Source organism: Dermochelys coriacea, chromosome 8 (assembly GCF_009764565.3).
Source record: "Dermochelys coriacea isolate rDerCor1 chromosome 8, rDerCor1.pri.v4, whole genome shotgun sequence".
NCBI classification, from domain to species: Eukaryota; Metazoa; Chordata; order Testudines; family Dermochelyidae; genus Dermochelys; species Dermochelys coriacea.
The window spans coordinates 7175450-7200444 of record NC_050075.1 but is presented as its reverse complement, the minus strand read 5'-3'; the positions used below and the strand labels follow the sequence as shown (position 1 = coordinate 7200444).

At 53.1% G+C, this 24995-nt stretch overlaps 1 protein-coding gene across 1 annotated transcript in view; it reads right to left on the bottom strand.

Moving 5' to 3' along the window:
• Window positions 1-24995, bottom strand: part of PDGFRB (platelet derived growth factor receptor beta) — a 64869-nt gene that overhangs the window by 9322 nt on the left and 30552 nt on the right. Inside the window, exons 6-21 of the mRNA XM_038414140.2 lie at window positions 24405-24579; window positions 21313-21505; window positions 20905-21020; window positions 19627-19753; window positions 18236-18447; window positions 16851-16948; window positions 15915-16047; window positions 14648-14752; window positions 13992-14102; window positions 12900-13053; window positions 7704-7870; window positions 7309-7427; window positions 6117-6239; window positions 756-867; window positions 319-418; window positions 82-187 (exon numbers count right to left, since the gene is read on the bottom strand). Coding sequence (XP_038270068.1) covers window positions 82-187; window positions 319-418; window positions 756-867; window positions 6117-6239; window positions 7309-7427; window positions 7704-7870; window positions 12900-13053; window positions 13992-14102; window positions 14648-14752; window positions 15915-16047; window positions 16851-16948; window positions 18236-18447; window positions 19627-19753; window positions 20905-21020; window positions 21313-21505; window positions 24405-24579 — 2151 coding nt within the window. The remainder of the gene's footprint in view (window positions 1-81; window positions 188-318; window positions 419-755; window positions 868-6116; window positions 6240-7308; window positions 7428-7703; window positions 7871-12899; window positions 13054-13991; window positions 14103-14647; window positions 14753-15914; window positions 16048-16850; window positions 16949-18235; window positions 18448-19626; window positions 19754-20904; window positions 21021-21312; window positions 21506-24404; window positions 24580-24995) is intronic.

The window sequence follows — 24995 nt, the reverse complement described above, 5'->3', positions numbered from 1 at the left end:
TAGTATCCTAACCACTAGACCCTCCTTCGTCTATAGTAGAGTCTCCTTCCCACTTTCCCATCATAGATTCCCGGGACATACCTTCTTGTATCCATCTGCCAGGAGGTTCCCCATAAGTACCACCAGTTGAGAGAAGGAAGGTCTTATCTCAAACTTCTCTTCCCAACATTTCTGCATGATGTCATAGCTGGGGAGATGGGGGAGTGGGGGGGAAAAGGACACCATAGAGAGTTAGATGGCGGAAGGGGTGATGGAGCAGGGATGCTTCTCCAGTTTGAGGAGATGTGGCCAGTGCAAACGTGCACGGTGAACACTTACATCTCGTTGGAAGCATGGGTGGGTTTAGACATTCGATAGCCACATTTGATGGCATTGTAGAACTGCTCATTCATGGGTAGTTCAGGGTATGGAGTCCCACCTCGGAGGAGAAAGAAGAGTTGGAAACCAGGCTAACAGGGAGGCTCCACCACACTCACACTGTCAGTGTTGTTATAAAATCAGCACCGCCCTCCCTTCCTTCTGTTCACCATTCCTACCCCACCTTCATCACCAGACCTGTGCTGGTCAGTGTGTGATAGGACAAGGCTCTGTCACAGAGGCCCCCTCCTGGCACGGATGGGATGGGACTCAGGGACTGGTATCTTTCTCCCAGGGTGGGACTGGAGAGAGATTCAGGGACAAGCACTGGGGGACCTGTGTGGTCCTGGAAGGTAGGTTGCATTCTGTTGAAGGAGAGTGATTCTCAGGGCACTTACCCAGAGTGAATATCTCCCAGAGAAGGATCCCAAAAGACCACACATCACTCAGGGTTGTGTAGAGGTTGTTGAAGATGCTCTCAGGCGCCATCCATTTCAAAGGCAGGAAGGTCTGTGAGGACGAGAGAGAGCAGGAATGGGTTGGGCCCATGAGTCAGCCAATCCCCTGGAGACAGCTCACTTCTGCACCAATAAGCAGGGAAGCTGGACACCTTCTCCTTGACTCTTCATAGAGCCTAGTTTACAAAGGCTGAGGAGAGCCCCTTGGAGCGACTCTTGAGCACTTTGCATCAACCATTTTCCTTAGGGCCTTGACTCCAATTTCCCAGAGCAGGGTGTTACACTGACCCTTGTCGGATGGGCCAGGAGAACTGCAGTCCCCTTCACAGTTCCACTCAGTTCTGACACTTGCTGAGGTCTCTCCCCCTCTCACACCATCACAGAGATGTTCTGGCCTAGGGTGACCAGCTTGCAAGAGTGAAATATCAGGACACGTTGGGCAAGGGGGGGGGGAAGGGAAGAGACCACAGGTGCACGGCCCTGACCAGAGCCATGAGAGGGGGTGCACAGCCCTAGGAAGCTACAAGAGGGGTGTACGGCCCCTGCTGAACCCGCACCACAAGCCAGGGGGCAAGGACTCATGGCCCCAGCTCCAGCCCCCAGCAGAAGTCATGGGGCCAGGGGCACAGGTTTCTCCTCCCTCCCAGTGCCCTTTCCCACAGCCCCACCACCACAATTAAACAATGCCCCACACATACCCCCACTGCCCAGTGCCCTGACACACAAAGCTCTCCCCCACTGCCCAGCACCCCCAACAGGCCCCCATTGCCTAGCACCCCAAAACACACAAACCTCCCCCATTGCACAGCGCTCCCCTCCCCACACCTCCCAGACACTCACTCCATGACATCCTGCCCCCTTCCCTGGCCGCACTCACCAGCCCTGCTGGGAGGTCTCTGGCTCCTAGGGTCCGAGCAGCTGGGGGGGGTCTCCAGACTGTCCACATGCTGCGCCCGCCACAAGCGTGAGCTCTGTGGCTCCCATTGGCCAGAAAAAGCGCCAATGGGAGCTGCCAGAGCTGCGGAGCAGGGCTTGCAGGTACCAGCAGCGTGCACAGAGCCCCCTGCCCCCCAACCCCGACCCTAAGAGCCAGAGGGACCTGCTGCGGGGCGAGGTGGGGAGTCCTGGTGGTGCTTACCTGGGGCGGTTCACAGGAGTCATCTGGCAGGTCCCTCTGCCTCCTAGGGTCGGGTCGGGTCGGGTGGGGTAGGGGAGGGGAGGGCGGAGGGCTCTCCGCCCATTATCAGTGCCTGAAAGCCCCGCCCCCACAGCTCTGATTGGGCAGGAGGGAGCCGGTGCAGCACGTGGAGACCCCCCTCCACCTCTGTGCCTAGGGGCCAGCTGCACTGCAGGCTCCTGCCGGCGGGCGGGTGCCGGGAGCTGCCCGAGGAAGTGCCGCCACGCCAGCCCCAGGACTTTGGCGGTGATGGTGAGCGGTCTGTCCCCGACATGGGGACAAAGGGTGTCCTGACCGATGTGTGGTCGGGATGCAGGACAAATGGGTTAAAATCGGCACGTCTGGTCACCCTATTCTGGCCCTGCAAAGCCACCTCCCTTCCAGGGCTGAGTTCTCCTGCTGGGCCACTACATCAGCCTGGCAAAACGGACTATTGCCTTTCTCAAAATGCATCCGACGAAGTGAGCTGTGGCTCACGAAAGCTTATGCTCAAATAAATTTGTTAGTCTCTAAGGTGCCACAAGTCCTCCTTTTCTTTTTTGCGAATACAGACTAACACAGCTGCTACTCTGAAAACTGTTATTGCCTTTCTGAGACAGACCTGCAGCTGGTGCCAAAATGACAGCTCGGGGGACAGAAGGCCCCAGCATCCCCTGGGGCAGCAGCAACAATACAAGCTTCCCTCACGTCTGCTCTCCAGTGCACCTCAGCTCTGACCAGGAGAAGCTGCCTGCTCAGGTAAGGCACCAGCTCAGTTTTCTACATCCATTCTCATCTCAGCCAACAGGCCTGCCTGCTGCGATGGAGGCTTTTGTGCCATGGATACCCAGCCTTCGACTGAGTCTACTGACACCAGGCCATTGAAATGCGGTCACATGACGACTTTTCACCCATCCCAGTCTAAGCTGGATGTCCGAAACCTGGCAAATATGCATTACTATGAATTAGGGTGGCCAGATGTCCCGATTTTATAGGGACAGTCCTGATTTTTGGGTCTTTTTCTTTATAGGTTCCTATTACCCCCCACTCTGTCCCGATTTTTCACACTTGCTGTCTGGTCACCTACTATGAATAGATCTGACAGAACAGGACCTGACTGGAGATTTTTAAGAAGCCAGGAAGAGAGGACCAAGATAGATATCCTAGTCCTCTCCTCTCCGTGTTTCCTGTCTTTGGCCCAATCTGGCTCTGTCTGTGTTGCACTGGAACCCGCCTGCCTCTATCAGTTTGCGTGCGGCTTTGGCTGCGTGGCGCCCTATGCTGGATGCGGATTTCCTTGCGCAACTGGTATCAAAAATAATCCCCAGGAAGGATTGCGAAGGGGCCTGGTTTCATTTCCTATTTTATCAGGAACAGCAGTGGCAGCAAAGCTGGATCGGAAAGCCCCAGCCCTGCTGTGGAGGGGGAAAGGAGGGACCTTGCACCCTGCCCATGAGCTGAGTGGGTGGCCAAAGCTCCTGTGTTACACTGGCTGCTTCTGACTTCCAAGCAACGAGGGCAGCTCACCTACCCCTGTCGAGCTCTCCACTCCTGGCTTTGACTCGCTGGCAGTGATTCAGCAAGAGGAGCAGAGTGGAACAGAGGAGCCCTGACACGATTCCAGTGTGATCTGGTGGCTCAACCCCTACACTAGCACTCAGGACCTAGGTTCTAGCCCCAGCTCTGCCAGTCACTTGCTGAGTGACCTTGGGCAACTCCCTTTGCCTCTCTGTGCCTCAGTTTCCCCATCTGTAAAGTGAGGTAATGACACTGACTTCCTTCATAAAGCTCTTTGAGAGCTGCTGATGTGAAGAGCTAGGGATTATTCATCTTCCCCCAGCACTGCCTCGTCTATTGGAATTTAAAACAAAGAGAACATCCTGGAGAATGCTCATTGGAATCAGGGGCTCTTTCCAACCTGAAAGATCTGAATCTCCTTCCTTGAAAGCACTCGCATGGGAGCCTGCAGAAAAGCACTTCCTCTTTCTGTGCAATCTAGTGGTTAGAGCAGGGGCCTGGGAGTCAGAAAGTCTGGATCCCATTCCCAGCTCTGCAAGAAATTCACGGTGACACAGTTTAGCCTCTCAGTCTGAAGGATGATTCAGAGCTACTAGCCGCACAGGGATAGGATGGGGGTAGTCCTGTGCTCTAGGATCCTTGAACAAAAGGGGCTGTATTTGTGGGCAGTCATTACTGCTGTTTTCTACGTTCCTGCATAAGACCCTAGAAAGCATGATCATGTCATTCCATTAGAGGTAAAGCCGAGGTTAAAGTAAGAGGGGAAAGGGGGGGCAGAGGGAAATCTCCCCCTCCTCTCCCAGACTTGTGGGACTAGTGCTCTCACAGCTCCCACTCCTCCATGGCTGGCGGGGAGAGTTCCCCACCTATCTAGTCTAATCACGGTGGCAAACACTCTGGGATCTGGGATGCAAACGGCACTAATTACCCTTAGCACTTGTTGCCATTTCAGAGACAGGAGAATACTCAAGGAGCTGACTGAGGAGATATCTGAGCCATTAGCAATTATCTTCAAAAAGTCATGGAAGACGGAGACATTCCAGAAGACTGGAAAAGGGCAAATATAGTGTCCTTCTATAAAAAGGGGAATAAGGACAACCCGGGGAATTACAGACCAGTCAGCTTAACTTCTGTACCCGGAAAGATAATGGAGCAAATAATTAAGCAATCAATTTGCAAACACCTAGAAGATAATAAGGTGATAAACAACAGTAGGCATGGATTTGTCAAGAACAAATCATGTCAAACCAACCTGATAGCTTTCTTTGACAGGGTAACAAGCCTTGTGGATAGGGGGGAAGCAGTAGATGTGGTATAGCTTGACTTTAGTAAGGCTTTTAATACTGTCTCGCATGACCTTCTCATAAACAAACTAGGGAAATGCAATCTAGATGGAGCTACTATAAGATGGGTGAATAACTGGTTGAAAAATTGTTCCCAGAGAGCAGTTATCAGTGATTCACAGTCATGCTAGAAGGACATAACAAGTGGGGTCCCGCAGGGATTGGTTCTGAGTCCGGTTCTTTTCAATATCTTCATCGATGATTTAGATAATGGCATACAGAATACACTTATAAAGTTTGTGGATGATACCGAGCTGGGAGGGGTTGCAAGTGCTTTGGAGAATAGGATTAAAATTCAAAATGATCTGGACAAACTGGAGAAATGGTCTGAAGTAAATAGGATGAAATTCAATAAGGACAAATGCAAAGTACTCCACTTAGGAAGGAACAATCAGTTGCACACGTACAAAATGGGACATGACTGCCTAGGTAGGAGTACTGTGGAAAGGGATCTGGGGGTCATAGTGGATCACAAGCTAAATACGAGTCAACAGCGTAACGCTGTTGAAAAAAAAACAAACCTCATTCTGGCATGTATTAATAGGAGTAAGCAAGACACAAGAAGTAATTCTTCCGTTCTGCTCCACGCTGATTAGGCCTCAACTGGAGTATTGTGTCCAGTTCTGGGTGCCACATTTCAGGAAAGATGTGGACAGATTGGAGAAAGTCCAGAGAAGAGCAACAAAAATGATTAAAGGTCTAGAAAATATGACCTATGAGGGAAGATTGAAAAAATTGGGTTTGTTTAGTCTGGAGAAGAGAAGACCGAGAGGGGACATGATAACAGCTTTCAAGTACATAAAAGGTTGTTACAAGGAGGAGAGAGAAAAATTGTTCTTGTTAACCTCCGAGGATAGGACAAGAAGCAATGGGCTTAAATTGCAGCAAGGGAAGTTTAGGTTTGACATTAGGAAAAACTTCATAACTGTCAGGGTGGTTAAGTTCGGAATAAATTGCCTAGGGAGGTTGTGGAATCTCCATCTTTGGGGATTTTTAAGAGCAAGTTAGACAAACACCTGTCAGAGATGGTCTAGATAATACTTAGTCCTGCCTTGAGTTCAGGGAACTGGACTAGATGACTGCTCAAGGTCCCTTCCAGTTCTATGGTTCTTTGATTTGTTGTCAGGATAATAGACTGTTCGGACTATTTGGGGAGTGGGGGGGATCAAGGGAGTCAGGTGAGAGTTCTGCCCCCATCCTTGGGAAGAGAGATTCCCTCCCGGTAGAACAAGGTGTGTGCGCGCCTGCTGGAACCGGGCAGGAAGGGCTGGGTCCCTGACTCACGCTGCCTTTGGAGATGTAGTTGGAATCTCTCATGATATCTCTGGCCAGGCCAAAGTCACAGATCTTCACCAGCTTCCCCTCGCAGATGAGGACGTTCCTTGCTGCCAGGTCTCGGTGCACACACTGTAAGGGAGGAGACAGGGTGCCGTTAGAAGGGGTGCCCAGGCCACAGAAACACCTGCACTCAGAGCAACAGAAGGCGCCACAGAGGTTGCCATGGTACCAGAGCAAACCCCCACAGAGTGCAGCGAAACGAGCAATCATGCAGATTGCAGATGGACAGTCGGAGTCTTGGAGCAGCAGGGTTACGCCAGCCTGGCTTATGCCTTCACGTACCCCGGACATAGCATGCTCACTGGGTTTGCTCAAGCATTGCACTGGCACCAGCAAAGAAGACAGGCTCCTCCGGTATCAATCCATCACGGAAGCACGGACAGTTGATACGGCTGGCATCTCATTTAATGCAAGCTGCCTGGCTAGGCATGTGAAGGGACTGGGAGACCCACCAGAAATGTCACTCTGGGCTTCTCTCTAGGGCCGTCCCCATTGCTGTCACACCCCAGTTATATATTTTTCCTAACAAACAACAGAGCTTTGGTTACATTGACAACTGGCTGAAGCTCAGCCAGTCAAATTAGCCTTGGAGACCCCGGGAGCTCTGTCCTCATTGGCAGTTCAGCTTTAATACCCACTGTTTCCAGAAGCTCTAGCGCTGCACCAGTGATCCTGGCTGCTGGACGGGTGTCTGGAGAGAGCTCTGCCCCAGGCTGGGTTGCTTGTTCATTGGCACAACACTGGCCTCTGGTGAGGATGCTTAGGCTGGCTCTGAGGAAAGGGTACCGGACAGCACCAGAACCACCCGGAGAGCGGTTCTAGAGGGCTGCAGGCTGGGGGTTTGGAAGGCAGTGCTTGGCCTGATTGGAGCCAGACCTACTTTAACATGTAGTATGGTCACACAGGCCCCATGACAGTGCCAGCAAGTCGAGGCGGTCAGTGGCTATTCAATGCAAAGGCCTGTTCTCTCCTGAGGTAGGCAACATCGTCAGAGAGGCAGAGTCGGCTCCTGGTGAAGCCTGACTGAAGGTTTGGCTGGTCAAGAGAGCTTTCACATCACACACCAAAAAGCAGCTTTGATTTCTTCCCTTTCAGAGTCAACTCCCGCCAAAGCCACCTGCCAACTCGGCACACATACGTTTTTGGATGCGAGGAACTCCATCCCGTTGGCCACCTGGAAACTAAACCCAACCAGGTCTGTGTAGCTGAGGAGCGGGGACTCGTTTATCAGGGTCACACGATCCGTCCTTTCGGGAGCTGGAGGGAGGAAAAGGGCAAAACAGAGGGACACACAACGGCTGTTACCAGGCTCCCACACGGATTAAAGCTGGGGCTTGTGTCGGAGGGAACAGAAGTTGGTCTGGGGTTTTTCAGGCCTCCACAGAACCTCAGTGTGGGAGAAACTGTGCAGCACTGTTCTGGCTCAACAGACCCTGTGGGAATCAGCTCACATCCCAACCAGCTCCTAAAGCAAAGGAAACCAGTCACCCTGGCACAAACACCATCTCCCTCCCGTCCAGGGACTCCCGTTACCTGAGGGGGAATAGCTGTCCAGCTCGTAGGGGGTGCCGTAGTTGGAGGACTCAATGTCAGCATACTTGATCTCTCCCTTCATATCAGACATGGGAACGTAGTCCAGGGAGTCATCCTTGCTCATATCCATGTAGCCTCCGTCGCTTTCAACAGAAAAGGAGGTGAGGCTGGAATGGGAAGCAAAGAAACCATTCAGAACAGATAGTGTAAGAGAAAGGTTGGAGTGGATTTCAGATTCAGAGAAGGGAGGCTTAATTTCAGGGACTGTGGTTATGGAGGTCCAGAATTCCAAACATAGGCATGGACAATTGCACACGTATCACGTACCTTTAATTTTCCTGATATCTGCTGGGAGAGCAATACAGCGGTGCATAGACAATCCAGGAAGTTTTTGGAAAGCGTAGGGGACAATTTCCTGGTGCAAGTGCTAGGGGAGCCAACTAGGGGGAGCGCTTTTCTTGACCTGCTGCTCACAAACCGGGTAGAATTAGTGGGGGAAGCAAAAGTGGATGGGAATCTGGGAGGCAGTGACCATGAGTTGGTTGAGTTCAGGATCCTGACGCAGGGAAGAAAGGTAAGCAGCAGGATACGGACCCTGGACTTCAGGAAAGCAGACTTTGACTCCCTCAGGGAACAGATGGCCAGGATCCCCTGGGGGACTAACATGAAAGGGAAGGGAGTCCAGGAGAGCTGGCTGTATTTCAAGGAATCCCTGTTGAGGTTACAGGGACAAACCATCCCGATGAGTCGAAAGAATAGTAAATATGGCAGGCGACCAGCTTGGCTTAATGGTGAAATCCTAGCGGATCTTAAACATAAAAAAGAAGCTTACAAGAAGTGGAAGGTTGGACATATGACCAGGGAAGAGTATAAAAATATTGCTCGGGCATGTAGGAAAGATATCAGGAGGGCCAAATCGCACCTGGAGCTGCAGCTAGCAAGAGATGTCAAGAGTAACAAGAAGGGTTTCTTCAGGTATGTTGGCAACAAGAAGAAAGCCAAGGAAAGTGTGGGCCCCTTACTGAATGAGGGAGGCAAGCTAGTGACAGAGGATGTGGAAAAAGCTAATGTACTCAATGCTTTTTTTGCCTCTGTTTTCACTAACAAGGTCAGCTCCCAGACTGCTGTGCTGGGCATCACAAAATGGGGAAGAGATGGCCAGCCCTCTGTAGAGATAGAGGTGGTTAGGGACTATTTAGAAAAGCTGGACGTGCACAAGTCCATGGGGCCGGACGAATTGCATCCGAGAGTGCTGAAGGAATTGGCGGCTGTGATTGCAGAGCCCTTGGCCATTATCTTTGAAAACTCGTGGCGAATGGGGGAAGTCCCGGATGACTGGAAAAAGGCTAATGTAGTGCCCATCTTTAAAAAAGGGAAGAAGGAGGATCCTGGGAACTACAGGCCAGTCAGCCTCACCTCAGTCCCTGGAAAAATCATGGAGCAGGTCCTCAAAGAATCAATCCTGAAGCACTTAGAGGAGAGGAAAGTGATCAGGAACAGTCAGCATGGATTCACCAAGGGAAGGTCATGCCTGACTAATCTAATCGCCTTTTATGATGAGATTACTGGTTCTGTGGATGAAGGGAAAGCAGTGGATGTATTGTTTCTTGACTTTAGCAAAGCTTTTGACACGGTCTCCCACAGCATTCTTGTCAGCAAGTTAAGGAAGTATGGGCCGGATGAATGCACTATAAGGTGGGTAGAAAGCTGGCTAGATTGTCGGGCTCAACGGGTAGTGATCAATGGCTCCATGTCTAGTTGGCAGCCGGTGTCAAGTGGAGTGCCCCAGGGGTCGGTCCTGGGGCCCGTTTTGTTCAATATCTTCATAAATGATCTGGAGGATGGTGTGGATTGCACTCTCAGCAAATTTGCGGATGATACTAAACTGGGAGGAGTGGTAGATACGCTGGAGGGGAGGGATAGGATACAGAAGGACCTAGACAAATTGGAGGATTGGGCCAAAAGAAATCTAATGAGGTTCAATAAGGATAAGTGCAGGGTCCTGCACTTAGGATGGAAGAATCCAATGCACCGCTACAGACTAGGGACCGAATGGCTCGGCAGCAGTTCTGCGGAAAAGGACCTAGGGGTGACAGTGGACGAGAAGCTGGTATGAGTCAGCAGTGTGCCCTTGTTGCCAAGAAGGCCAATGGCATTTTGGGATGTATAAGTAGGGGCATAGCGAGCAGATCGAGGGACGTGATCGTTCCCCTCTATTCGACACTGGTGAGGCCTCATCTGGAGTACTGTGTCCAGTTTTGGGCCCCACACTACAAGAAGGATGTGGATAAATTGGAAAGAGTACAGCGAAGGGCAACAAAAATGATTAGGGGTCTAGAGCACATGACTTATGAGGAGAGGCTGAGGGAGCTGGGATTGTTTAGTCTGCAGAAGAGAAGAATGAGGGGGGATTTGATAGCTGCTTTCAACTACCTGAAAGGGGGTTTCAAAGAGGATGGCTCTAGACTGTTCTCAATGGTAGCAGATGACAGAACGAGGAGTAATGGTCTCAAGTTGCAATGGGGGAGGTTTAGATTGGATATTAGGAAAAACTTTTTCACTAAGAGGGTGGTGAAACACTGGAATGCGTTACCTAGGGAGGTGGTAGAATCTCCTTCCTTAGAGGTTTTTAAGGTCAGGCTTGACAAAGCCCTGGCTAGGATGATTTAACTGGGACTTGGTCCTGCTTTGAGCAGGGGGTTGGACTAGATGACCTTCTGGGGTCCCTTCCAACCCTGATATTCTATGATTCTATGATTGCTCAGGCCTGAGTTGTGGGTGCAAATTCCAATGCAGGTACTGGCACTTGCATGGCCACATGTGAGCAAATGCCCCTTTTCCACATGCACCTTGGAAATTTGTTGCATATCTGAGGTGTGCACAACTGCGTGCACATATCCACGCATGCCTAAGGGCAAAAATCGGACACTGAATTTCCTTCTCCCTCCACAGGAGAGAGGGCCACCCCAGCTCGGGCTCCGGGGAGCGCTGGTACATTTGAAAGCACTGGGAATGAATGACTCTGCAGACTGAACTGCCCTCTTCTCTTGGGAGAGGTGGCAGGAGCCACACTAAACTGAATTTTTAAAATCCTCATTCTTTAGTTAACCACTGGGTCACATCTCCTACAAGGCCTGAGCCCAGCCTCTCTAAGCACACTTGCAATTTGGTGCCTACATTTTTTGCCGTGTGAGTTTTTGCACAGGAGTCAACTCACATAGGTGCAGGCAAACGGGGTCCTTAGAGGGAGGCCTGTGGTCTGTATGCAAAAGTGTGTGCAAATTTGCCTGCTTACTCTTGCGTGCTCGTGTGTAGGCAGGCAGCTGGGCTGGAGCAGAACAGCCCTTGCTGTGAGTGCAGCACCAGTCTTTAAATGGTTAATGCTAACCAAACTCAAGTTTGGCTCTGTGTCTTTAAACTAGTAAACACAAGAGATGACTGCTTAGTTATAGGGTTTAAGTAGAAGCCGAAGCCAAACCCTGAGCAGCCTCGCCCCACCCATAGTACTCTGGGCTAGTACTAAGAACCTCCTCTTCTATTCCTCTCTCACTCAGCACTGCCCAGTTCAGACACAAGGCAAGCCTTCTTAACTGGTGTGCTAGCTGCCTATTGGTCAGTGCCTCCTCATGGCCCTTCTAGGCCCCTGGAGGACTACGTCTCATTGGTAGCCTGGCCCTGAGCAGGTTTTCCTTAAGCAGAAGAGTCCAGATCTGGCCCAGGCAGTCAGGGACCCAAAGCCTCTAGCAGGCAGCAGAGAAGGCCTGACAGACCCCATCAGTGTGCAAATGAGGAGATGCTGCACATCTAATTAGCCATTTGCATGTGCTGCTATGGTAACCCTGTACACAAGACCTGAGGTCTCCTTTTGGGCCTGACTACCTAAATGGTAACAATCCATTTTAGGGTTGCTAAAGGCCCCATCCCTTCTCCAAAGCCCCGCCCCTGCTTGCTCCATCCCCCATCTCTCCGTCATTCGCTCTCCCCCATCCTCACTCACTTTCACCGGGCTGGGGCAGGGGGTTGGGGTGTGGGAGGGGGGTGATGGCTCTGGCTGGGGATGTGGGTGCTGGGGTGGGGCAAGGGATGAGGGGTTTAGGGTGCAGGAGGGGGCTGGGGTGTTGGGGGGTGTGGTCTCTGGCTGGGGATGTGGGCTCTGGAGTGGGGCCGGGGATCAAATGCAACTGGCATGCAGAAATCCAAGGTTTTGCAACTGCCAAAACTCCCCTGAAAAGCTGCGGTATGCACAAAATTGTAGGTAGCATTTTCAAGGCCTTAATTTGACGACTGAGAGCCCAGATTAATGTTCTTTTGTTCAACATTTATTATTGCCTCATCTGACTTGAAATGGAAACTGCAAGAGCGTCCATCAATATACTGAGCGCCTGTCTCGTTTCACTACTGCTTCTGTGCACTGGGACAAAACACTGCTTTGTAACGTCCATCTGCGATGCCTTTCAGTCAATCTGCACAGAGATCCCCACACCTCTTACAGCAGCTGGAGAGTAACAGGACTATTTTCTGTTTTTTCAGCCGGGGAAGAAAAGCTGTCACAAAGCTGTGCTAAATCTGCCCACTTCGGCACTGAGCTCAACAGGACTGTTCGGCAAATGCAGAACTAAAAGCAGAAAATTCCAGGGTGGGACCCAGATCCGCAAAGGTATTTAGGTTCCTAACTTCCATTGAAATTAATGTACTGCAGATCTGGTCCACAGGTTAGCCTACCCTTAAGTCACCAGTCTTCCCCAGAGTGAACAAGAGAACATAATCTTTAGGGTTTAGGACAGGACCCTGCTGTGGCTGGCTGGGATGGCTACATGCATAAAGGGAATAGAAGGCAGGGGCACCAGAACAGGGGGGGCCATGGCCTCCCCCCACTTTTAAAAGTGGGAGGGGATAAGCTTTCGTGAGCTACAGCTCACTTCATCGGATGCATTGGGAGGAGGGGCTAGAGAGAAGTGAGCGGGTGATGAGTCTTGGGGAGAAGGCAGTGCAAAGGTTGGGCCTCGGGGGAAGTCAAAGTGCAAGGGCGGGGGCTCAGGGATAAGGGGCGGTGCAGGGGCAGGGCCTTGGGGGAAGGGGCAGGACCTCAGGGGGAAGGGGCGGCATGGGGGGTGGGGCCATTGTCTGAATGCCATTGGCCCCGCTACTTTTAGAGACCTTCTGCTGCTCCTGAGATGGCTATTACTTTAAAGGCACCTGTACACCTTGTCCTCTTCGGAGGCATTCCCATACACCTCCATCTCTCGCCTTGCTTTCTCGGTGTAGTACTGGAGAAAGGTGTGCTTGTTCCGGAGCAGATAGTCCACGAGGTCTCCATAGCGGCAATACTCTGTTATGATATAGATGGGGCCTGCAGGAAAGGAGAACGCTTGACTCAGGTATGGGCTTGGGCCCTTTTATTAGCGACCATAGCTGGGTGGGAAATGCGTTTCCTGTCTTGTGAACATTTTCAAGATAATGAAGAATTTCCCTGTCCTGAATTAGGACAAAAAGTTAAATCTTGAAAACTGTCATGAACTGAAAACCCCCTCAAAATGTTTGGTTCTGGGTCAGCTGGAACATTTCATTTCAGTTTCGACCATTTTTTATTGACAAACAATTTTATTGACTACGCTTAGCTTAAATTTCAAAACAAGAAATCACTTTGAGACAGAAAACTGGTATCTTTCGTTGTGAAAATGTCGACAATTTCTACACCTTTCAGCATTTTTTTTTTTGGTTGAAAAATTTGTCTGAACTGACTTCTTCCTGAGAACAGGTTCAGTTTGACAAATCAGCATTTCCTAGTGATATTCCCGACCGGCTTTACTGCCAACCCCTTCACAAAGAGGTGTCTGCACGTTCTCACAACCACTTGTAAGGGGACTCAGGAAGCCCCAGGGAGGAAGGCCCTTTGCTTTGCTGGGGGTTTGGGACACTCAGATGAGTGGAGAGCAGGCAGGAGCACTGGCCTTCAAGTTTGGAGCACCGTCGGCTACCTGGGCTCTCCATGGATCATACTACTGGAAGGAGATCAGATGGAGATCATTTTCTTATACCTGCTGCTGGAGGGGGATGGACATGCAGCGGGGAGGAATGGAGTCTGGCAACTCGCGCAGAGTTTTCTCCCATTCAGGCAGCAGGTCCATGCGGACAGATGGGCCGCCTAAACTCAGCCTGGTCACCATACTAAGGGTGGTGACCTCTAAGCAGGATGCTAATGTTTGGGGCAGTAAGGGGAGGGGACGGGTACCAGCTGTGATGAAGGGGGGTCATGTCCAGGGGAGAGACAGGGGAGGGGACAGGTACCTCCTTTGGTGCAGGCTCCAAGCAAGTTGACAATGTTTAGGTGAGGTCCCAGGTGGCTCATGATCTTCAGCTCAGACATCAGGGCCTGCTTCTCGCTGGTCCTGGCGGTGGCTGTTAAACGGACCCATCAGTAAGATAAAATAAGAATACTGAGGTGTGAGAGATGCGAGCATGACCCTGACACATGCACACCCACAAGGAAACGGTGTAACATGCACAGCACTGGGTCGTCAGAGGGAGGGGTGCTCTGAGCACAAGGCTGGGAGCCAGGAGCTCCTGAGTTCTTATCCAGGCTATGATACTGACATAAGCAACTCCCTCTGCTGACCTAGACCTTTGCCTTTTGGAGAAAAGGCAAGAAAGACAGTGGTGCTTAGAAATAAATCCCTGTCCGTGCTAGGCAGGGGCCACAGAACCCTGCTAGAATCACCTGTGAGTGAACAGACGTGTAGCTAGCACAGTCCTGATCCCACCATGGGCAGGGCTGGGAGCGGTGAGACAGTGACTGACCCAGCTGGTGTCTATGCAGAGGGAGGGAATATCTCCCGGTGAGAGGGAACAAGCAAGGGAGAGAGAGGGAAGGAAGCAGTGGGGGAGAGTGATGGAAGAGGGGTAGAGTGGCAGTGAACGAAGGGAAGAGATGGTGGGAAACTCACATTTGAGCATTTTCACGGCCACTCGCATCATGGATTGCGAATGGCTCAGGCCATGGGCTGTTGCCTCCACCACTCGGCCAAAGGCTCCGGATCCGAGAGTGCGACCTGCAGCAAAACACCAGGGAGATGCAGATTTCAGCTGCAACAGCAACCCGCAGAGGGCCAGACGGGAGGGGCCCACAAGGCAGCTGCTCAGAAAGTGTGTGTCCCTTACTGGAAAGACAGCAGCACCGCACTCCCCCGGCGATCGCAGCAGGGAATGGCGGTAGCTGGGAGTTATGATGTCTGTTTCAGGGCTGATTTCTGCCTGGCTGGGAAGTGTGTTAATAAAGAAGAAAAGCCCGAGGCTCCGTTCCCAAACAAAACTGTAGCTATTCCAGATGTGGTCACCAGGAGTAGCACTCTTTGACAATTCCATCCCCGCAGAGGTTCATTCTCAGAGATGCTTTATTCTGCCTGGTTTCCTTTTGACAGTTCAGTGATCATTTTGACCGGGGCCTGGATCTATCGGCCCTGAGATTTCTAGTGGGTCTTATTCCCCTGCTCTCTGTTCCCCCATGCGTGTTGGGACCAGGCCTACCAAAAGTTCCTGAGCCCAAGGAAAGTCCTGGGTGTTTCTACCCCACCCATATGCCCTCCTGCTCTCCCAGCCCCTAGTTCGGTTGTGAAGGACTTCGAGATCCCCAGGTGAAGGGCTGTAGGAGGATGGGGAATGCTCACATTGTTATTCCCACAATGGAGGCGCTTCTTCAACGCTGAATGTGGGTTCATGGATGGTCCCATACGTACTAGCGTGCTCCCGCCCTCTGGGGGCTGCCTCTGGTGCTGGGAGCACGGCTAACATCACCCTGATGCTGCCCGAGCAGCAATGCCCCTGGTTCAGGTGGAGCGGAGAGAGAAGCATGGCCTAGAGGCAGGGCCACCGGACCTGACAGTCCTGTGGAATGTGCATCACTAGCCCACCCCAAAGTAGGCAGTATCCCACTGAATTCCCCTAAATGCCCTAAGGAGCACAGGGTCTGGGAGCGATCTGGATGTGCTTCCCTTGTCCCATCTCTCCGTGCTAAGAGCATTGGTGTGTCGGTGACATGCACATCCCGTGAAAGCGCATCTGTGGCCCACCTCCTGCCCAGCTGGCCCTGGCTACAGGCCCACCCTCTGGCTTTGGAGGCATGCTCTCCCTCTGTGGAGTCAGGGATTTGTGCCCCGTTCTTCTACATCCCTTTCACTGAGCATCCCCTGGTGATTCCTGCTGAGCACACGGTACCTAGCACTAACTTGTCCCTGGAGAGCTCCCAGCTGCAGTCGTAGGGGAGCTGCATCGGATCCACGTAGATGTACTCATGTCCGTCAGAGCTGACCGACTCAATCACCTTCCAACGGATTTCATAGCGAGGCTTCTGGAGAGGGGGAAGGGAGGGGAGAGGAAAGAGCTGAGGGTGGGGCTGTGCTGGGAGGTGTCCCCTGCAGACAGTGACCCTGCACTCTCTGCCTCCCGCAGCCCCTGCAGGGAGACATCCCAGCGGTGCTGCCACAGCTGCTCTCGCACGGACACGCCTCGCACAGTATGCCAGAGGAAGGTCCACTGCTTCGCGTCACACTGGTGAGCTCAGGGTGGCTGCCCGAGCCCAGTGGCACGGATGCCGGCTTCCTCCAAGCCTTGGAGGTGCTCAACCCCCCTCTCTGCCCCAGGTCCCGCTCCCACCTGACCCCTTCCCCCAAGCCTCCCCATCTCTTCCCGCCCCTGCCTCACCTCTTCCCACCCAGTTCCACCCCAGACCCTGCCCCATCCCACCCCTTCTCCCAAGCGCCCATCCCTGCCCCACCTTTCTGCTTAGTTCTGCCTCCTCCCCCAACCATCCCTGCTTCTCCCTTCTCCCCTGCAGCACCTCCTGCACGCCGCAGAACAGCTGATCCGGAGGCACTGGGAAGGAGGGGAAGGAGTTGATCGGCAAGGCCATCAGCGGATGCGAGGCGTTGGGGGTGAGGGGAGTGCTGGTTGCTGGTGGGTGCTAAGCACTAAATTTTTTCCATGGGTGATCAGCCCTGGAGCACCCATGAAGTTGGCGCCTCCAGCTCTGCACCAAGGAGCTAGAAGAGGGGTTGTTCCCCAGCTGCCCATTGCAGCCCAGCCAAGCCCTCTCAGTGCATGCAATCAAAGGGAGGAGACCTCCCAAAGGGGGAAGACAGTGCTCGCTCTGACCTTCAGCCACAGGATGATGAGGATCACCAGGAAGATGACGGCAAGCACCACCACCAAGGCCAGAATGACTGAGATGATGATCATCTTAAAGGGCAAAGCTACAACAAAAACCACATGGAAAACAATCAGATGCCTCCAGCCCCACGTGGCCTGTGGAGCTCAGGGCAGCCACTTGGGAGAAACTAGCCAAGAGGGCCTCATCTGAAACGCTCCACTCTGAGACCCTGCTCTGACTTGTCCCATAAGTCCTGCTCCCCCTCCCTCTCCAAACCTCCCCGGCAGCCACTGCTGGGGCCGGGGGCACATCTTGGTGCTTTCATGCCGTCCCTTGGAAACTGACAGGAAGTTACCCTTAGCCAGGCCTCTGCGGTGTCCCCTGGCTGGCTATACCCAGCCCTTACTCCCCTGAGAAGTGTTCACTGATCCAGACCAGCCAGGGATGCCCAGAGAGGACCCTCTTCCTTCTCTGCTGGACTCAGGGTAACCCTGGACGATTATTCCCTGTCCCTAGAACTAATCCCCCGAGGGGTGCTGGAAAGAGGCACAAACAGGGAGGGGGGCCACTCCATTGGGGTGCGGTGGGAAGGAATTAGTGGTGACGCTCTAGCCCCTTTGCTGCGGGAGAGCTCCCCAGGGCCCAGAGGCTTTTGGAAGAGATTTGACCTCATGGCTGTGTACAGAGCCATGGGCTGTAGGAGGCAGTGGTCTCACTCTTGGTGGCAGCTGGCCCGGCTGACCCTTTAGCCCAGAGCATGGGTTCCTTTCTTAGTGGCCTAGCCTCAGCCCTCTCACACCCTATACATGTGGGGCTGTGACTCCCCCTAGTGCCTGCAGCCTGGATAACAAGTTGCTAACACGAATGCTGGTGAAATATACTGAGGGTGATGCCCACTTGCTATCTGTTTGTGCAAACACTCTGCTCTCCCTTCGCACTGACTCTGTGGGGTCTGGCTCTGGCACATCCACCCCCTCCTGGTTTCTACACTGATGTTACTGCTCGGTGTCAGGACAGAGGACATTACAACTAGATTGTGAAAAGAAAGGGATGTGTAAATTTTACCCTTGGACACAGACTCCAAAGGCAGTAGCCCTGCAGGACAACAAGCCGGGAGACGGAGGAGAGGAATGGGGCTATTTTATCCAGATAGGCAAAGCATACACATACCAGGCACTGAAGTTGCCTCATTCAGGTGGCACAAACTGTTGGACACATCCAATGGGCACCAAGGGCTCCAGCTATGCTGCTCCATAAAGAGGCCTCTTCTGCTTGAACTAAAGGAGCAGGTTGCAGACACTAGTCCCCCGGCCTGGACTAAGCTTCCACCCCACAGCAAACAGCACAGAGACCTGCACACGTGGGACAAAGCGAGTGCCAGCCAACTCACCGTGTGAGACCAGGGTGATGTCCTGAAAGTTGCTGCCCAGGAGGTTCTGCACAGAGCATCTGATGAGCAGGGGTTCGTCCACCCTGCGGAGCCACAGCGTGCTGTTCACTCTGTAAACCTTCAGTGTCTCGTGGTACGTGGAGATGGTCTGCAGGTTGATCTCCTCTGAGTTGTTCTCCAGGACCCTGGTGGGCTGCTCCTTGGTGCCGCACCTTTCAGTAGAAAAAGCCACACATGGGAGACAATCCCGGCTGCATGATGCTGCGGGATGCTGTATTATAGCTGTTATAGCTCGGCTCTTTGTGATCCTGCCTGTGCCCCGCAAATGTTTGAGGATAACAGCTCTTCCTCCAGTGAGCTTCCCTGCCCCACTGACTTCCCTGGCGCTGCATCTCTACTAACACAGAGCCCTCTGTTTGGTCTCGTGCTCCATCACTGATGAGCCAGGGGGACTCAAAGGGGACTCAAGTGAGCTCCATCTCAGCTTCTGTTTTGAGGCACTTGTTCCAGCCCCTTTCCTTGTAAACAATAAGTGACACAAACGAATGGCAAGGGCTGGAGGGAACAAGCTGCTGGGCTCCATTTCCTGCAGCACAACACTCGGATCTGCTGGTACCTGCGCAGCTCCGGGAATGGAAATTTAGAACAGTGCACTGCTGCGGCAGAGCCAGCAGGGGGAGCACCCACTGATTTTTGTGTGTCCCATGAGAAATAATATCCCGGCCTCACAGAGGATGTTAGAAAACAAAAATGGGAGATTCAAGACTGGTGAGGACAAGCTGTGCCAATCTGCAGCAATAGGCCAAAGGTCAGCCCCAAATGACCTGATTTACATGTGCTGTGACTGCTGCCTATCACATTAGCCAACCTCCCATCTATCTGTCCATATTCACCTGTTGTCTCTTGTCTTTCACTTAGACTGGAAGCTCTCTTGGGCAGGGACTGTATTTTTGTTCTGTGTCTGTACCCCTAGTGCACTGGGGTTCCCATCTGTGGCTGGCGCTGCTAGGCACTATGGTAATACAAATAATAACTGAGGTGAACAACCAGAGCTCTGTCTCCTTTACCCCACTGGCAGAGATCTAAACCCCTTCAGGACTGAGATTATGGAGCACTAACTAGACACACAAAGGGCATCAATTACTCAGTAAAATTCAGTCCCAATTTTTCCCAACAGGAGACATGGTAAGCGAGGTGTGGGAGGTCTGGGTTTGGGGCGAGAAATGCCTAGAGATGCCCAGTTCCCGGTTTCTCACAGCAGGAAGTGCTACAGGGCATGGTCCAGGAGCTTTGGGTGAGAGGACACCCACAACTGTCAGTCCCATCCTCACCCAGCAAGAGGCGCTTTACACACTTTTCCATGCCTGCACTGGGTCACCAGGCCCCCTCACCCTTTGATGTCGCTGCAGGTGAACCACCTGAGCTCCGGCTGGGGCATCCCTTCAGTGGAGCACGTGACCGTCTGCTCCCCACTGCTGGCATTGCTGTTCTCCTTCAGCGACAACACGTTGGCGGGTACTGGGAAGGGAAAAGAGAGAGTCAGCACTTTGCTTTGCCAGCAGGAGGGTAGCAGGAAAGCCTCCCTTTTGGAGCCATGAGAGATCCCAACATGTGTTTGGAGAGAGACTGCCAGGAGGCAGGAACTCATCCATGCTAGAGAACATGAGTAAAGTAAGTAATCACCCTGCAGAGGGCCGAGGAGGGGCCTGGGCTGGTGACCGTGTACACAGCTATGGTCCCTTCAGCAATAGCTGTACAATTTTAGGGCCCCCAGCTGCTGGAATGGAGGATGAGAGTGTCCCCTCCCTTGAATTCCACTGCAGGAGGCAGAGGGTGAGCCGAGGTGATGCGGGCAGTAGGTTTCCCTCCCAGACTGCCCTGTTAGCTTGTGGGGGACTAGCAGGGAACACATCTACACCTCAGATGGGCTGAAATTTAGGGGCAATTTAGACACAGTGTAAGTGGGGTCAGCACCACTCTGCTGTGTCTGCTAGACCTGCACCCATTTCACGACAGGCCCCCGAGTCATGCCGCACTGTGAATGTGGATTGCCTAGGGAGGGTCGACAGGTTTCCAGCAACATCTTTTTTTGAAAAAAGGCTTTTTGAGCAAAATGAAAATATGTTTTGGTAAAACACTTCGGGAGTTTTGAAAACTGGAAAATTTGACTGGAAATGGTTTCTGAAAACTACAAATCTTTTGTGGTTCTGTTTTTTTCTAGGGAAAAAAAAACATTGGAAATTAAAAAACAAACAAACCCCAAACCAAAAAAACCTCTACAACTTTCTCCCACAAAATTTCCTGCAAAAAACAACTGGCATTTTCGGACTCTTTTTCGGCAGGAACATACACAGGCAGTATGTACTGCCACCTGATGAACCAAATGTGAAGCATTCACCTACCTTCGATTGTTTGTTATACGCATATGGCGATAGTATTGCTTAATTTCAATAGGCAATGGTGCCAATCCCGGTTCCTGAGGTGAATCAATCTGAGACATTTTGAGTGAGGGTATTGTCTGCTTCCGCCTGTTGTTCTGACAAAAATGACCCAAAGAGGCTGCAGTCAAAGCAGCCGGGTCTTTATGTCCTACTGTGAATTGTGGAGGGAGCTGCTAGGACCCTTTCTAACCAGGTGTGTCTCAAAGGTCGGTGGTGCTGCCTCCTCACCGTTAATTTGCAGGTAGAAGGACAGCTCCTGCGTGTCATCCTCATGGGATGCCCGGACGGTGTAGAATCCCCCTTCTTTCTGCTTCACCCGCACCAGGGTCAGAGTGGTTTGGTACCTGGAGGGAAAAGGATCCCAGAGCAGTGAAGATGGGAAGACACTCTCTCCTGCCAACAGGTGAACTGGGGTGAGTCGCTCCCATCCAGCCGAACCCTGAGGCTGGCACAGCAAACGGTCGAGTCAGGATCAACGTGGAAGACCCCCCCACCACGTAGATGGCTAGTTCTGGCTGGGCACGGAGAATTCCCATCGCCCTGCTCCACTCAGGATGGGAGCGGTTATATCGCTGGGCCCTTGCCACACCAATCTCTGGGGGGAGAGCTGTGTCCCACCCACAGGGGCCGCCTCACCTCGTTTCCGAGAGGTTCTTGCTGGTGATGGCGAATTCGCTGCTGTTCCCCACCCACAGAGTCTCATTGTCCTTCAGCCACAGGATGGTTGGCTGTGGATAGGCCTCGATCTGCACCTGGAGGGTGCGACTCTTGTGCACCTCGGCCAACTCGACGTTGTACAGACCAGTGTGGAACCTCACAAAGCCGCGCTCTGCAGGGGGTTCAGAGAGGGGCAGGGTCAGCACCCCCATCCCAGGACCTGCTCCCAGGAAAGCAGAAGGAGCAGAGAGGCTGGGGGGAGACAGAGAGAAGGGTGGGAGGGGGTAGGGTTGCCAACTTTCTACTCGCACAAAACCGAACTCCCTTGTCCTGCTCTCTGCCCTGCCCCTCCTCTGAGGTCCAACCCCCCACTCACTCCCCCCCACCCCCATCGCTCGCTCTCCCCACCCTCACACACTCACTCATTTTCACTGTGTTGGCTCAGGGGGCTGGAGTGGAGGAGGGGGTGCGGGCTCCAGCTGGAGGTACAGGCTCTGGGGTGGGGCCAGGGATGAGGGGCTTGGGGTGCAGGAGGGGGCTCCAGGCTGGGGGGTGGAGCAGAGGGGGTCAGAGTATGGAAGGGGGCTCTGAGCTGAGGCAGGGCGTTGGAGTTGAGGGGGTGAGGGCTCCGTCTGGGGATGCAGACTCTGGGGTGGGGATGAAGGGTTTGAGGTGTAGGAGGGTGCTCCGGGATGGGACCAAGGGGTTCGGAGGGAGGGATGGGGAATCAGGGCTGGGGTAAGGGGTTGGTGCATGGAGAGTTGTGAGGGCTCTGGCTGGGGTGCGGGCTCTAGAGTGGGGCTAGGGATGAGGAGTTTGGGGTGCAGGAAAGTGCTCCAGACTGGGACTGAGGGGTTTGGAGGGAGGGAGGAGGGGATCAGGGCTGGAGAAAGGGGTTGGGGTGCGGGGGAGGCTCAGGGTGGTGTTTACCTCAAGCAGCTCCCGTAAGCAGTGGCATTTCCTCCCACCAATTCCTATGCAGAGGTGTGGCCAGGCAGCTCTGTATGCTGCCCTGTCCACAGGCGCCACCCCCGCAGCTCCCATTGGCCGTGGTTCTTGGCCAATGGGAGCTGTGGGGATGGTGCTTGGGGCGGGGGCAGCGTGCAGAGCACCCTGGCTACCCCTACATGTAGGAGCCGGAGGGAAGACATGCCACTGCTTCCCGGGAGCCGCGCGGCATGGAGGTTAGCAGGGAGCCTGCCAGCCCCGCTGTGCAGTGGCACCAACTGGACAGTCAAAGGCATAGTGAGCAGTGCTGACTGGAGCTGCCAGGATCCCTTTTCAACCAGGAGTTCCGGTCCAAAACCAGACACCTGGTCACCCTAGGAGGGGGATCTGGCTACTCGCCACATGGATACACATCTCTATTTGTTAAGAGTAGAGATGGCCCAATGCCCCTGAAATCTTTGGGCAATTTGATCTGGATTCAATCTTTGTGCCTCAGACCCATCTTTAGTTGGAGGATGGTCCTTCCAGGGTCTGTGAGGGGTGCTCTGGAGCCGAGGGCTTCTAGGAAGCCAGCAAAACTCACAGCAGGAAAGGAGTTTGTTATTCTCCCACAGTATTCTTGACAGCAAGTTAAAGAAGTATGGATTGGATGAATGGACTATAAGGTGGATAAAAAGCTGGCTAGACTGTCAGGCTCAATGGGTAGTGATCAAAGGCTCGATGTCTAGCTGGAAGCTGGTATCAAGCGGAGTGCTCCAGGGGTTGGTCCTGGGGACAGTATTGTTCAACATCTTCATTAATGATCTGGATGATGGGATGGCTTGCACCCTCAGCAAATTCACGGATAACACTAAGCTGGGGGGAAAGATAGATAGGCTGGAGGGTAGGGATAGAGTCCAGGGTGCCCTAGACAAATTGGAGGATTGGGCCAAAAGAAATCTGATGAGGTTCAACAAGGACAGGTGCAGAGTCCTGCACTTAGGATGGAAGAATCACATGCACTGCTACAGGCTGGGGACCGACTGGCTAAGCGGCAGTTCTGCAGAAAAGGACCTGGGGATTACAGTGGACGAGAAGCTGGATATAAGCAGTGTGCCCTTATTGCCAGGAAGACTAACGGCATATTGGGCTGCATTAATAGGAGCATTGCCAGCAGATCGAGGGAAGTGATTATTCCCCTCTATTTGGCACTGGTGAGGCCACATCTGGAGTATTGCATCCAGTTTTGGGGCCCCCACTACAGAAGGGATGTGGACAAATTGGAGAGAGTCCCGCAGAGAGCAACAAAAATAATCAGGGGGCTGGGGCACGTGATTTACGAGGGGAGGCTGAGGGAACTGGGCTTATTTAATTTGGAGAAGAGAAGAGTGAGTTGGGGATTTGATAGCAGCCTTCAACTACCTGAAGGGGGTTTCCAAAGAGGATGGAGCTAGGCTGTTCTCAGTGGTGGCAAATGACAGAACAAGGAGCAATGGTCTCAAGTTGCAGTGGGGGAGATGTAGGTTGGATATTAGGAAACACTATTTCACTAGAAGGGTGGTGAAGCACTGGAATGGGTTACCTAGGGAGGTGGTAGAATCTCCTTCCTTAGAGGTTTTTAAGGACAGGCTTGACAAAGCCCTGGCTGGGATGATTTAGTTGGGGTTGGTCCTGCTTTGAACAGGGGGTTGGACTAGATGACCTCCTGAGGTCTCTTCCAACCCTAATCTTCTATGATTCTGAAGGGGCAGGTTTCACACAATAAAATCCAGTTTCAAATGAGAGGAATTACACACATGAGGTGAGTGTGTTTGGCTGAGCCAGCTCCTGTGTCCTGGGGAGACTGCAGCCGAGCTCCAGCCACATCTCAAGGGGCCCCAGATCTCCTAGGCCCAGCATGGACGAGTAGCTCATTGTCTCTTGCCCATGGCTATAAGCAAAATGCTGGGGTTCTCTTACATGTGGGAGTAAGTGGGGGTGATTCTAGGCCTCTTTGTGGGGCGGGTGAGTGACTTTCTAGAAGCAGGGGTTGCCAGAGCCATGTGGTAGAGGGATGAAGCCAGGCCTGCGTGGCATGGGGAGAGAGAGGTTGGAGGGCTAGCTGGTGCCCAGACCTAGCTAGCCCTGAGAGTGTGGCAACGCACCGATCACGTTGACCTCAATGTCCTTCTTGTCCATATTCTGGAGGTAGACCTCGGAGACGTGGCAGATGTAGGTGCCGGCGTCCTCCAGCTCTGCGTTCTGGATGGTCACGGTGGAGCGGATGTCATGGCTGGATCCAGGCAAGAAGGCCATCACAGGCTCCACGGCCTTACCTGCCTGCGCAGGGGAGAGAGGAGACCCCCGCCCCATGAGATCAGCAATCACAAGACCTCCAGGCCAGGGGAGCACTGGAATCCGGACGCCCCGTGTGTTTGGATCAGCCTGCGTATGCAGTGGGGGCCCTCAGCCTTCTCCAGCTGAAGAACTCACTGCAGGGTCAGCACTGAACACAGCTCTGGGCTTGCCCTTGTCCTGGGGCCCCAGGGGCAGGAGCGCTGGAAGGAGCTCCCTTCCGAGTCCACCGACCCCACTCCCTAGTCACTGCCAGAGGTCACTCTTCCCCTGAGTGGCAGGGTTTGTAGTGAAAGGGCGAATGGCTCTCCCACCTCGCCCGGGCTCCAGTGAGCAGTACTTCCCCACAGCTCCCCCTCCTGCCTCAGTCTACTTGAACTCAGCCCTGTATTGCTGGCCCA